This window comes from Anolis carolinensis, chromosome 5 (assembly GCF_035594765.1).
Source record: "Anolis carolinensis isolate JA03-04 chromosome 5, rAnoCar3.1.pri, whole genome shotgun sequence".
In the NCBI taxonomy this organism is placed as follows: domain Eukaryota; kingdom Metazoa; phylum Chordata; class Lepidosauria; order Squamata; family Dactyloidae; genus Anolis; species Anolis carolinensis.
Window position 1 is genome coordinate 4,716,991 of NC_085845.1, and position 13,860 is coordinate 4,730,850.

General features: G+C 39.5%; 1 protein-coding gene across 2 annotated transcripts in view; it reads left to right on the top strand.

The window, feature by feature from the left end:
* The window catches only part of LOC100567492 (transcription factor COE1), a 160,633-nt gene that overhangs the window by 91,494 nt on the left and 55,279 nt on the right, over positions 1 to 13,860 (top strand). For both annotated transcript variants that reach the window (XM_062982246.1, XM_062982247.1), the window contains exons 9-11: positions 3,385 to 3,502; positions 6,494 to 6,627; positions 7,972 to 8,098. In XM_062982246.1, the coding sequence (XP_062838316.1) occupies positions 3,385 to 3,502; positions 6,494 to 6,627; positions 7,972 to 8,098 (379 nt within the window). The remainder of the gene's footprint in view (positions 1 to 3,384; positions 3,503 to 6,493; positions 6,628 to 7,971; positions 8,099 to 13,860) is intronic.

Genomic DNA, 13,860 nt, shown 5'->3' on the forward strand with positions numbered 1-13,860 from the left:
GGCAGCGAGTCAGAGTCTTCCTTAGATAGAGAACCAAGACTAAGGTTAAGAGTTCATTGTCCCAGGCATTCTGTAAGAATAGCTAGTAAACGTGTGGGAACTCAAGGTCAGAGGAATGCTTTCTTAGCTTGTAAGCATGGTTAAATAGGGAGAAACAGGAAACATTGATTTTGGAAGCTTAATTCTTGCCTTGTCTCTGCTCATGGAAAAAAAATCTTGGTTTTGTTCATGACTAAATCCTGTGTTTGGATTGTATTTTGGAGTTCACGCTAACTTGTTTTTCAGGACTGATTTGCTATATTAGAGTCTTTGAACTATTTTCTACAGAGACTTTGAACTATATTCTGCAGATTGCCTTTGCAATTGGATTACTGCTTTCTTTACCGCTTTTTATTAAGACTTTGCTATTTTTTTTAAATCAATAAACTGTAAAAACCAAGTCTGCTGTGGTGGAGTGTGTGTTAAGAGCAAGGTGGGCCAACACTGAGGTGCAACAAGGACATTTCTGCCCTGAAGGCATAAGATTCATGCTGCAAACCCTTGTCTCTGGAGAAGTGTTGTCCAGTGTTGCATTTATTAGAAGGGAGATGATGCATTTTGGATGCAGCTCTTTGCCCACGACTCGGAGGTCCCATGGCACCCAGGAAGAAGGAGGCTCCCCTCTCCCCTTTGCAGCCGCTGCCTTGCCTTGTGTTGCGTTCCCTCATCAAGGCGGGTGCCGCTTGTCTGCTCCTCCGCCAGGGCCTGGCCCCCGCACTATGCAAATGGGGATGGCTGTTAATCATGTAAAAATGTCACAATTACCATATCGTTAGGAGAGGAACCTGATGAGGAAACCACCAGCCGGTCGGGGCTGGTTGCGCCCCTCGTTTTCCCCAACAACCCACATCTTCCCATTCCTTTTATTCGAAGCGCTGGAATGTTTCCGTCCCGCCCTGCGTCTCATGAAATCAATTTTAAAGATATAAAATATGAAGCAAAACAAACAAATGTACAGCTTGGATACATATTGCACTGCTTCACAAATTAAAAGAGCTTAAAACCAGGTATAAAATTAGATACAATAATTTTTACCACCAAAAGCATTAAGATATGCTCAGAAGAGTTTTCTCTATGCCTTCCTCAGAGACAAAGGCCCCATCTACACTGCTATATAATCCAGTTTCTGAATGCAGATTAACTGCATTGAACTGGATTATATAGCAGCGTTGATCCAGGCCCTGTTTACACTGACCATATAATCTAGTTTCTGAATACAGGTTGTTGTTGTTGTTGTTGTTGTTGTTGTTGTTGTTGTTATTGTTATTATTATTTTATGACACAGCAAACAAGATAGACATGCTGGATTTCGTATCACAAAATCACAAGTCGAACACTTCCCAAGTGTCTAGGACTGTGTGATGTATTTTCAGATGATGCATGCAGATCCCAGTCGGGTGGCCTTTTGCAGTTGGCATATCGTGATTTTGTCAATGTCTATTGTTTCCAAATGCCAGCTGAGATCTTTTGGCACGGCACCCAGTATGCCCATCACCACCAGGACCACCTGCACTGGTTTCTGCCAGAGTCTTTGAAGTTCAATCTTGAGGTCCTGATAGCGGCCTAGTTTTTCCTGTTGTTTTCTGTCAATGCGACTGTCACCTGGGATGGCGACATCAATGATCCAAACCTTTTTCTTTTCTACAACTGTGATGTCTGGTGTGTTGTGTTCCAGAACTTTGTCAGTCTGGATTCAGAAGTCCCACAGTATCTTTGCGTGCTCATTTTCCAATACTTTTGCAGGTTTGTGATCCCACCAGTTCCTTACTGCTGGGAGGTGGTACTTGAGGCATAAGTTCCAATGAATCATTTGGGCCACATAGTTGTGCCTCTGTTTGTAGTCTGTCTGTGCGATTTTCTTACAGCAGCTGAGGAGATGATCAATTGTTTCGTCGGTTTCCTTGCACAGTCAGCATTTTGGGTCATCAGCTGATTTTTCGATCTTGGCCTGAATTGCCTTTGTCCTGATGTCTTGCTCCTGGGCTGCAAGGATCAGGCCTTCGGTCTCCTTCTTCAGGGTCCCATTCGTGAGCCAGAGCCAGGTCTTCTCCTTATCAGCTTTTCCTTCAATTTTGTCAAGGAACTTTCCATGCAATATTTTGTTGTGCCAGCTGTCAGCTCTAGTTTGTAGTGTGGTTTTCTTGTACTGGGTTTTTTGACTGCTGTGCTTTATTATTATTATTATGTTTATTATTATGTTTATATTTAAACCGCTTTTTCCTTCCACAAAGGAGACTCAAAGCTTCTTAACTGCTTTAAACTGGATTATATGAATCTACAACTGGATTATTTGAATCAAAGCAGTTAATCTGTATTCAGAAACTGGATTATATGGCAGTGTCGATCCAGGCCCTGTTTACATTGACAATATAATCCAGTTCCTGAATGTAAATCATGTGATTTAAACTGGATTATATGAGTCTACACTGTCCTATAACCCAGTTTCCAGCCTATTCTTCTGATGATAGCCTGTATATTTTGCCTTTCATTTTGGATGGCACCCGTGTTTGGAGACATCGCCATAAAAATGAATGGATATAATGCCCAGTCATTCAGAGTTTCAGACACTCCGAAATATCAAAATTATTCAATCTGGGTTTAATCATTAACTGATTGTTGTTTTCTTCTAATGTATTATTTTGGAATCTTTTCATCGGAGATTCAGGGTGCATCTGCACTATCGAGTTAATGCAGTTTGGTCTCACTTGAACTGCCACAGCTCAGTGCTATGGAATTCTGAGAGTTATAGTTTTGCAAGGTCTTTACCTTTCTCTGCCAAATGGAGCTGGAGCTGTCAGGGGATGATGGGAGGCAGAGTGGATTCCAAAATAATCATCCCGGTCTCACCTCCTTCTCCAGACTGTATTCCCATGCTGAGAAACAGCACTGGTCAAACAAACACTCCAGCAGACGAAGTCCAACTGTTGATTAACTTTATTTACATGTCTATTTACAGTTTGCAATCCTCGGCTTCAGAGCATAGCATTCATAGTCCATCTTCAGAGAATGCTCAAACCGAACACAACCGATAAGATAAGACACACATTCCTCTGTCCAGAGGAAGTTCCAACCCTCAAAGGCCGGAAATCAAAGCCTGATAGGTCACAGTAATCACAACAGGCTGTCAGTCAAAACTAGCCTGCTGTTAACTATTTCATTACTGAAAATACACACTCTAGCTCATCAGCAGTAAACACGTGATTTACATTTCATACAAATACAACCATACTCCAACAGGAGCTTCCCCAAACTACAGTTCAAGTGGTGTCAAACTGCATTAAATGCCATTAAATCATCCCATAATATGTTACTTTGCCTTGTTTAATGCCTCTTATCTCCCCGCAGGTTGTGGTGTCAACGACGGTGAATGTGGACGGCCATGTCCTCGCCGTTTCCGATAACATGTTTGTGCATAACAACTCCAAGCATGGACGCCGGGCACGGAGGATGGACCCCTCTGAAGGTACGGCAAACTACAAATCCCAGGATTCCAAATGAAAGGACGCTCTCATGCCCCATATAAGAACCCTTGACAGGTATTCAAGGCCCTGGAAGAACACACACAAACATATATAGCAAGAGCCCTTTAACACTACACAGTTGTTGCTGTGGTTCCATCCTATGGGATTTATAGTCTAGCAGAAAGTATTTAGACTTTTTTGGGTGCATCTACACTATAGAATTGATGCAGTTCAAGACCACTTTGACAACCATGGCCCAATGCTATGGAATCCTGGAAGTTGTAGTTTTACAAGATCTTTCTCTTCCTAGATTGCTAAGATAACAACTTGCCACCACTCCTGGTAAAGTGGGATCGAACTGCATTAATTCTACAGTGTGGATGCATCCATGATCTTAATTCTTATGGGATGCATCTGTTGCCCAAGTTGCCTTTCTTTGTGTCAGTCCATGGCTAAGGAAGCTTGATGTCCAAAGCAATAAACCATGGTTTGATGTTATTGTGCAGAAATCCAACTATTACCATATATACTTGAGTATAAGCCAACCCAAATATAAGCCGAGGCACCTAATTTTACCACAAAAACTGGGAAAACGTATTGACTCGAGTATAAGACGAGGGTGAGAAATGCAGCAGCTACGGGTCAAATTCAAAAATAAAAATAGATATTAATAAAATTGCATTATTTGAGGCATCAGGAGGTTAAATGTTTTTGAATGTTTATATAAAACTGTAATTTAAGATAATAATAAGACTTTAATAAGATAAGACTGTCCAACCTGAATAGAAGCCAGCCAGGATCCTCACTCGAGTATAAGCCGAGGGGAGCTTTTTCAGCCCTGAAAAAGGGCTGAAAAACTAGATTTATACTCGAGTATATACAGTATGTAGTTTGGAATTTTTATTTTCCTGGGGCTCAACTACACTGTAGAATGAATGTGGTTTGGCATCACTTTAAATGCTTTAGTTCAATGCTATGGAGTCCTGGGAATTGTAGTCTTCCCTCATTGGTAGGGAAGGCTAAAAACCTTGTGAAATTAGCAGTTAAAGTGATGTCGAACTGGATTAATTCTACAGTGTAGATGCACCACTGGCTGCTTTTCAGAATCCATTCCTAAAACCAACTTCTCCAAACTTTGCCCCAGGACTTCACACTCTTTCCATAAATTATGCAAAAAAAACCCTCCTCTTTTTCCCCTCTAAATTTTGTGTAATCAGCAGGGCTGAGGATGATTAATCACTTCAACTGAGAATCAAGGGAAGCTTTCTTGATACTTAATTGGTGAGAGTAAAATTTTGATCAGCGGGAGGACCTATTAATTGGCGGGACCTCCAAGCTGAGGAGGCCTGGCTCTGTTTCGGAGCCCTGCCGTTCCAACGCCTTTGTGCAAGATTCAAAAATAGGAAAACACCTAAGAAAATTATTCCTGGGAAAAGGAAGGTGCATCTACACTGTTGAATGAATGCAGTTTGGCACCACTTTAACTGCCATGTGGAATCCTGGGAGTTGTAGTTCGGTGAGGTTTTTAACCTGCCCTATTTGGCAGAGAAGGCTAAATAAAGTCTTTGCAAAAGTACAACTCCCATGATTTCATAGTATTGATCCATGGGAACCAAACTGGTGTCAAAATGGCAATAAATCTACAGTGTAGATGTACATGCGGTGCACTTTTGGAGCAACATAACTTAAAAGGTCTCTAAAAAGCACTCCCAGTTATTTCCTAGTACTGTATATACTTGAGTATAAGCCTAGTTTTTCAGCCCTTTTTTAGGACTGAAAAAAAACCCTCCTCGGCTTATACTTAGGTGAGGGTCCTGGTGGGCTTATATTCAGGTCAGCTTATACTCAAGTATATATGGTATATTTATTCTTTTTCTCTATTATTATTGGTATTGTTACATTTATTATTTTACTCTATTAATTATTATTACATTTATTATTTTACTCTATTAATTATTATTACATTTATTATTTTACTCTATTAATAATTATTACATTTATTATTTTACTCTATTAATTATTATTACATTTATTATTTTACTCTATTAATAATTATTACATTTATTATTTTACTCTATTATTGTTGTTACTTTTACATTTATTTTACTCTATTTTTATTATTATTAATACATTTATTATTTTACTCTATTTATTATTACATTTATTATTTTACTGCATTTATTATTATTATTACGTTTATTATTTCATTCTATTATTACAGTAGAGTCTCACTTATCCAACATAAACGGGTCGGCAGAACGTTGGATAAGTGAATATGTTGGATAATAAGGAGGGATTAAGGAAAAGCCTATTAAACATCAAATTAGGTTATGGTTTTACAAATTAAGCACCAAAACATCATGTTATACAACAAATTTGACAGGAAAAGTAGTTCAATGCGCAGTAATGCTATGTAGTAATTACTGTATTTATGAATTTAGCACCAAAATATTACAATGTATTGCAACTATTGACTACAAAAATGTGTTGGATAATCCAGAATGTTGGATAAGTGAGTGTTGGATAAGGGTACATAAGCACATTTACATTGAAGAAGATGAAAATAATGATTTAATCAGAGTTGAAGAGTCACATCTTAAATTACAGTTTGATGTAAAGATTCAAAAACATTTAAACTACTGATGCCTCAATTAATGTAATTTTATTGGTATCTTGGCTTATACTGGAGTCAATGTTTTCCCCAGTTTTTTGTGGTAAATTTAGGTGCCTTGGCTTATATTCGGGTCAGCTTATACTCGAGTATATACGGTAATTTTTTCACCCCCTAATTCAGCCCAGATTCTTATGGCCTTCTTGCTGGAAGCACAAATATCTCAATTTCCCTCTGAAGCCCCTGTCAAGATGGCACTTTGTGCTATGATTTTGAGAAGGACTAAAGAGGAGAATGGAGATAATGGGCATCACCGAACTGCAAATCTCAGGATTCGATAGCTTTGAGCCTGATGCCTTGCCTTTTCTCTCTTCTCCCGAAGCCGCGACGCCTTGCATCAAAGCCATCAGCCCCAGCGAAGGCTGGACCACCGGCGGGGCCACCGTCATCGTCATCGGGGACAACTTCTTCGACGGGCTGCAGGTGGTCTTTGGCACCATGCTGGTCTGGAGCGAGGTGAGTCCAGTTCCAAGCAAAGAGAGCCCACCTAAACACGAGGAGGTTCCTAATGGTTAGAGCCATTAAAAAGCGGAATACGCAGCAACAGAGGGTGGTAGAGTTTTCAGAGCCTGGATGGATATCTGTCCGGGCGGGTTGGATTGTGTCTTCCTCCATGGCAAAATGGTTTTGCATTGGGTGGTCTTGGCATGTCCCTTCCAACTCTAGGGCCTCGTCTCAAAGTCTATCTATATATATAAAAGGGTAATGGCATTTCGGCCTAGGACAAAACAACGAAACTACACATTCCAGAAACATTAAACTTGGCAGCACAACCCCTCATCCATGCCTCTACGTTCATACAACAAAAAGCTCCAGCTACTCCAGAAAACGGCCAGGCTTTGAGACTGCAAGTATATTCACTGCTATTCCACCTGGCCAACATAGGATTCCCATAAGCCACAGCAACACGTGGCCGGGCAAAGCTACCGTGTTTCCCCGAAAATAAGACAGTGTCTTATATTAATTTTTGCTCCCAAAGATGTGCTAGGTCTTATTTTCAGGGGATGTCTTATTTTTACATGAAGAAGAATTCACATTTATTGTTGAACAAAAAAAATGAACATTTATTATATACTGTACAGTAGTTGTCATCACAAACCAACATAACCAGACAAACTGTGAATCCTATAAAGAATTTCTTGTTACTACCATTATTTCCATGTACAACTGGTATGTACATTTACCAATCCTGCATGCTCTGGTGTTCTGTTTGTCAGGCGCTGGGCATGCTTCCAAACAAAAACTTTGCTAGGTCTTACTTTTGGGGGAGGTCTTATATTTAGCACTATTTCAAGCAGATATTGACAGGTTTGTAGCGGGGAGAGGTGTGTGCTAGGGGTTCAACCCCCCCCCCCCAAATTTTCAAAACCCCTCCCGAAATTTTTTTCTGGCTACAGCCCTGGCCACGGGTATTTGTATTTGACAGGTTTTAGCTTTTCCCTTGTAATTATTATTACTACTTTTAAACTACTTCCACAAGTGATTTTGGAACCAAAATGATTTTGGAATATAGTAAGATGGTCAGGACTCTATTGCATTTATCAAAATTTGGAGAAAGTTATATTGGACTATAGCTGTCAAAATGTGTGGTCTCTTCGAATTCTATGATTCTTAAATCTCACAACCAGACAGAAGATTTAGTCCAAGAACTAACCTTTTTCCTTTCATGCTGCCTTTTCCACTTTTGAAGTATCTCCCCTGCTTCCACTTAACTGTTTTCCTCCTCCTGTTTGTCCGGATTGTTGTTGTTGTTGCTGTTGTTGTTATTTGTACTAATACCAATAACAACTCCCTCGACAGCTCATCACGCCCCACGCCATCCGTGTCCAGACTCCTCCGAGGCACATCCCAGGCGTAGTAGAAGTGACGCTGTCCTACAAATCCAAGCAATTCTGCAAAGGAGCCCCAGGACGCTTCGTCTACACCGGTACGGCACACGTGTGTATGAGTGTGTGCGTTTAGAACTTAGAAATGTATGTGTTGACTTTGTTTCTGCGCTACGTTTCTCCCAGACCGGGGCCCAGGGCAGCTCATTTTTTAAAAAAAGCACAACTGAAAACACTAACAAAATTAAAACATCGTTAAGATCACTCTACATGCAATTTACACATAAAAGAGCTGTTCTAGCCAGCAACTGAAATAAACAGGAGATACAGTAGAGTCTCACTTATCCAAGCTAAACAGGCCGTCAGAAGCTTGGATAAGCGAATATCTTGGATAATAAGGAGGGATTAAGGAAAAGCCTATTGAACATCAAATTAGGTTATGATTTTACAAATTAAGAACCAAAACATTATGTTTCAGAACAAAATTGACAGAAAAAGCAGTTCAATACGCAAGAATGTTATGTTGTAATTACTGTATTTACGAATTTAGCATCAAAATATCATGATATATTGAAAACATTGACTACAAAAATGGCTTGGATAATCCAGAAACTTGGATAAGCGAGGCTTGGATAAGTGAGACTCTACTGTATGATCTTCTGGATAGTCTGGACTTAAAACCTATAGCACTTAATAGGTCATGGTCTTTTCATAATGGAGTTACTGTATATACTTGAGTATAAGCCTAGTTTTTCAGCCTTTTTTTAAAGACTGAAAAAGCCCCCCTCGGCTTATATTCGGGTGAGGGTCCTGGTTGGCATATATTTGGGTCAGCTTATCCTCGAGAATATATGGTACATGTATTCTTTTTCTCTGTTATTAGTAGTATTATTACATTTATTATTTTCCTCTATTATTATTGGTATTATTACATTTATTATTTTTCTCTATTATTGTTGCTACTATTACATTTATTTTACTCGGGTGAGGGTCCTGGTTGGCTTATATTTGGGTCCGCTTATACTTGAGAATATATGGTACATTTATTCTTTTTCTCTATTATTATTAGTATTATTACATTTATTATTTTTCTCTATTATTGTTGCTACTATTACATTTATTTTACTCGGGTGAGGGTCCTGGTTGGCTTATATTTGGGTCCGCTTATCCTCGAGAATATATGGTACATTTATTCTTTTTCTCTATTATTATTAGTATTATTACATTTATTATTTTTCTCTATTATTGTTGCTACTATTACATTTATTTTACTCGGGTGAGGGTCCTGGTTGGCTTATATTTGGGTCCGCTTATCCTCGAGAATATATGGTACATGTACTCTTTTTCTCTATTATTATTAGTATTATTACATTTATTATTTTTCTCTATTATTGTTGCTACTATTACATTTATTTTACTCGGGTGAGGGTCCTGGTTGGCTTATATTTGGGTCCGCTTATCCTCGAGAATATATGGTACATGTACTCTTTTTCTCTATTATTATTAGTATTATTACATTTATTATTTTTCTCTATTATTGTTGCTACTATTACATTTATTTTACTCTATTTTTATTATTATTAATACATTTATTATTTCACTCTGATCTTATTATTGCATTTATTATTCTACTCTATTTATTATTACATATATTATTTTCCTGTATTTATTATTATTATTATTACATGTATAATTTCACTCTATTATTATTAAAAGGATGCATAAGCACATTTACACTGAAGAAGATGAGAATAATGATTGGATCAGAGTTGGACAGTCTTATCTTAAATTTGAGCTTTATGTAAATATTCAAAAACATTTAACCTACCGATGCCTCAATTAATGTAATTTTATTGGTATCTATTTTTATTTCTGAAATTTACCACCCTCGGCTTATACTGGAGTCAATGTTTTCCCAGTTTTTTTGTGGTAAAATTAGGTGCCTCGGCTTATATTCGGGTCGGCTTATATTCGAGTATATACAGTGCTTTTTTTGGTTTCAGGGTTTTGAAAATTGTGGTGCACATTAGACTTGAGTAAATCCAGTATATTTAATTCCATGTTTCAGATTTCCCAGAATATACGGTATATGCACTTTGAATTGTGACCCAAAACAAACTAGTAGTCAGTGAAGCTCTTTACATAATGGAGCTATATTCTCCCAGTAACTGACCATAGTTAGGTTTCTCACTATGGTACTTTGGACTGTTTAAAAGTTTCTGAACAGTTTCCAAAGTTAGCACCATGCAGAGTGCATTATAGTCGTCCAAATAGAAATTTCAGATTTTGGGGATTTGGCTTTTCTAGCCCATCATCAACTTCATGTCATATCTTCAGGGTAGCCCATCATGAGACTGTAAGCATATTAACACCAAGCCAGTAGTAGTTGGTGGAAGCTCCCATGTCAGATCCGTTCTGGGTTTTAGTCCGATCTTTAAAAGAGCCATTCAAGGTGGTTCACTTGTTCTGAGGATCCGAGGTGCTGAACCTGTTCAGGTTCTGACTAAAACTCAGAACAGTCCCCTGCTCTATTGATACGGGATGCAGCAGTCCCACTGCATGAAACATACTAATCTATCAGGAGTGAGGAGAAGAGAATCACCAGGAAGAAATACAAAGAGCTTTATATCGAGACGGAGAGTGGGAACAAGAGAAGGAAAGGGAAATAGACGAGTTCAGAGAAAGACGAGTGCCGTCTCTCCTACATACATACATACATACATACATGCATACATAAGTTCCCAGGGGAGTCGTGAGCAGGAACGAGGAAGATGCGTGATTCTTCTGCCGTGCAAATGGTCCGGGGGGATTCCTCCCTCCTTTCCTCTTCCCCCTCCATTTCCAATTCATGAATTATCTATGCCCATCGACCCACAGTGTTGCACTCCAAGGCAGCGTGAGCACTGGAAACCAAACAGAGACCAATAATCATATAATATCTTTATTAAAACAATTATAAATTCAGGAAAGAATAAGTGGAAAGGATGAGTGAGCAATAGTCCTTTATGATTTGGTATGAATTAGTCCAAAGAGTTGAAGAGAAAGGTCCAGTATTATTGTCCAAAGTCCAGAAACCGAAACACGCTCAAAACTGTTTGGAAGTTCTTGAGCGGGGAAAAACAACGAGGAAGCAAGAGTGAATAACAAGGTCCAAAGAACAAGGTCCGAAGTCACTTAGTAGTCTTTGTCATCAAGGCAGGAACGAGACGGAGTTAAAACCAATCTTGATTCAGGAACAAGGCAAGGAAGTGAATTTACTCCGGTTCAATCGGGAGACGCGGCTCGGCTTGGCCGCCAGGAAACAGGAGGCTTGGCTTGGAGAAATCAGGAACTGAAGTCGGTGAAGTGTTCTCAAGGAAACACTACGTTGACACCGCAAATTGTTCACCGTGTAAGACACTTTTATGGAACTTAGATCTAATCACAGCGAAGGGAAACCAACTCCCCGCAGGTTCGCAAGGGAATCTCCTATCCAGTATCCCCTCTAGATGCCAATCGTTTACTCCTTCGAAGTTCCTGTTTCTGTGATCTTTCGCAACGCAAAAACTCCCTTCTGTTAAAGGATACATTCCCTGGGGAACTCGGGAGATCTGGCTCTACCACGGGAGTAATGTTTTCAGTATCTCTCCCAATTAAGGAAGCATCCGAGCTATCCACAGCTGGGGTCTGTAATTGGAAGGAGCTCCTAGAAGAACTGGGTAAAAGGTCAGAATAAGCTTCATCCTGGTCAAAGTTCATTTCTGAATCAGGTTCAAAACCCAAAGGCGGCTGGGGTATAACACACAGCAAGGGAAGGGATGATACCAGAAGACTGATAGCTTCTAATAATGGTCCAAAACCCTCTAAATGACCTGGGACTTCGTATCCAGATGGCCATCTGTCGGAAAGCTTTGATTGTGTCTTCTTGCCTGGCAGAATGGGGTTGGACCGGATGGCCCTTTGGGTCTTTTCCCACTCTAGGTTGATTTCATCCAAATTTCTTCCCTGATCTTGGAAGCTAAGCAGGGACAGCCCTGGTTAGTTCCTGGATGGGAGACCACCAATGCATCCCAGGTGATAGAGGCTCATTTTCAAATCACTTCTGAATCTTCCTTGTTTAAGATAACTCTATGGAATCCATGGGGTCACCATATGACTTCAAGACATACGTGTTTGCAGGCCTTGAAGTCACCTGTCGATTTATGGCAACCCTATTAATTCCATAGGCTTCTATATACAGAATAGGGTTTAAGTACCCTAATAAAAGCACCTGATCCCATCTGGTCTTGGAAGCTAAGCAGGGTCAGTCCTGTTTAGTACTTGGATGGGAGACTGACAACAAATACCAGCTACTGTAGGCTGAGTTTCGGAATAAGAGAAGGGTGAAGCCACCTTGGAGTAACCCTTATTTAAGGAAAGCCTAGGACAATCATGGATCTGCCCTAAGTCAGCAGGCAGCTTGTAAACCCGCCTGATTTTGGAAGCTAAGCAGACTTATCCCTGGTTAGTGCCAGGATGGGAAACAGCTAACCAATACTCCAGGTTCTGCAATGTCTATATAAGGAGAAAAAACCCGTGAAACTTGTCTAAGAAAAATGACATTCATGGGGTTGTTGTAGGTTGAAAACTCTTCCAAGTGTTCCTTCCCTAAGGAAAACCCTATGGAAATCATGGGAACATTTCTCTGAAGATAATGATGATGATGAATATGATGATGATGATGATGATGATGTGTTGTTGAAGGCTTTCGTGGCCGGAATCACTGGGTTGCTATGAATTTTTCAGGCTGTATGGCCATGTTCCATACAGCCCAAACATGGCTGTACAGTCTGAAAAACTCACAGCAACCCAATAATAAAAATAACATATGAATATTCCTTACTTAAAGAAAACCCTATGAAATTCATGAGATCATTGTAGGTTGAAACCACAAGACCGTTGTAGGTCAAAACCATCTCTTGAGTATTCTTTGCCTAAGGAAAACCCAATGAAATTCATGGGGTCATTGCAGGTCAACAGGCGAATTCAAGTCATATAGATGCATATCTGTGTACCCCATAAATCCCAGAGACACACAGGGAGCAAGAGATCTGCCACACACACACACACACACACACACACTAGGGTTGAATGAAAAGTAACTCCTCGTAACTCCTCAGGAGATGACAGTCCTGGTCTGTGGCAGGTACTGACTTGTTCAGTAGACTCTCATCTACAGTTAGTTCCATTTGGCGGGAATCCTTAGCATTGAACGGTTGTGTTGTTAAAGTGTGAAGTATGGAACCCTGTGCAGACAGTCGGTCAATGCGACTTAAGCAACATGCAGTCATTGAATCCTTGATTGCAAAAGGTGTCACCCCAAAGGAGATTCATCAGAGAAGGCAAGCTGGTTATGGTGACTGTGTTGATGCAAATCCTATGCGTTGTTAGGCGAGTAAGTTTAAAGATTTTGAGGTGGAAACATCTGACTTGCGTGACAAACAAAGGGTTGGACGCCCTGTGACAGCAACCACTGGGTTTCACAAGCAAAAGGATAACAAATTGATTCAGGACGATCATTGTATCACTCAGAGAGAATTTTTTTTTTAATATGTATTTTTTATTGAAGTTTTACCTTATAAGATAAATTAACATCAAAAGAGTGAGAACATTTGATTGTATAGAAAGTGGGAAAACTGAGATTTAAAAAGGATCAAAAAGGGAGAGAGAAAAAACCAAAAACCAAAAATAAAGCTAAAATGTCCATATTTATATAAAAAAGAAAAAAAATCTGAACAAATGGCAATATAAAAATGCAAAGTACTTGGCAAAGAAATACACCAAAAAGCAAAAGCAAAAAGCTCACTGTTTCACAACCTGTTCACAAACCACCAGCAATTGTGAA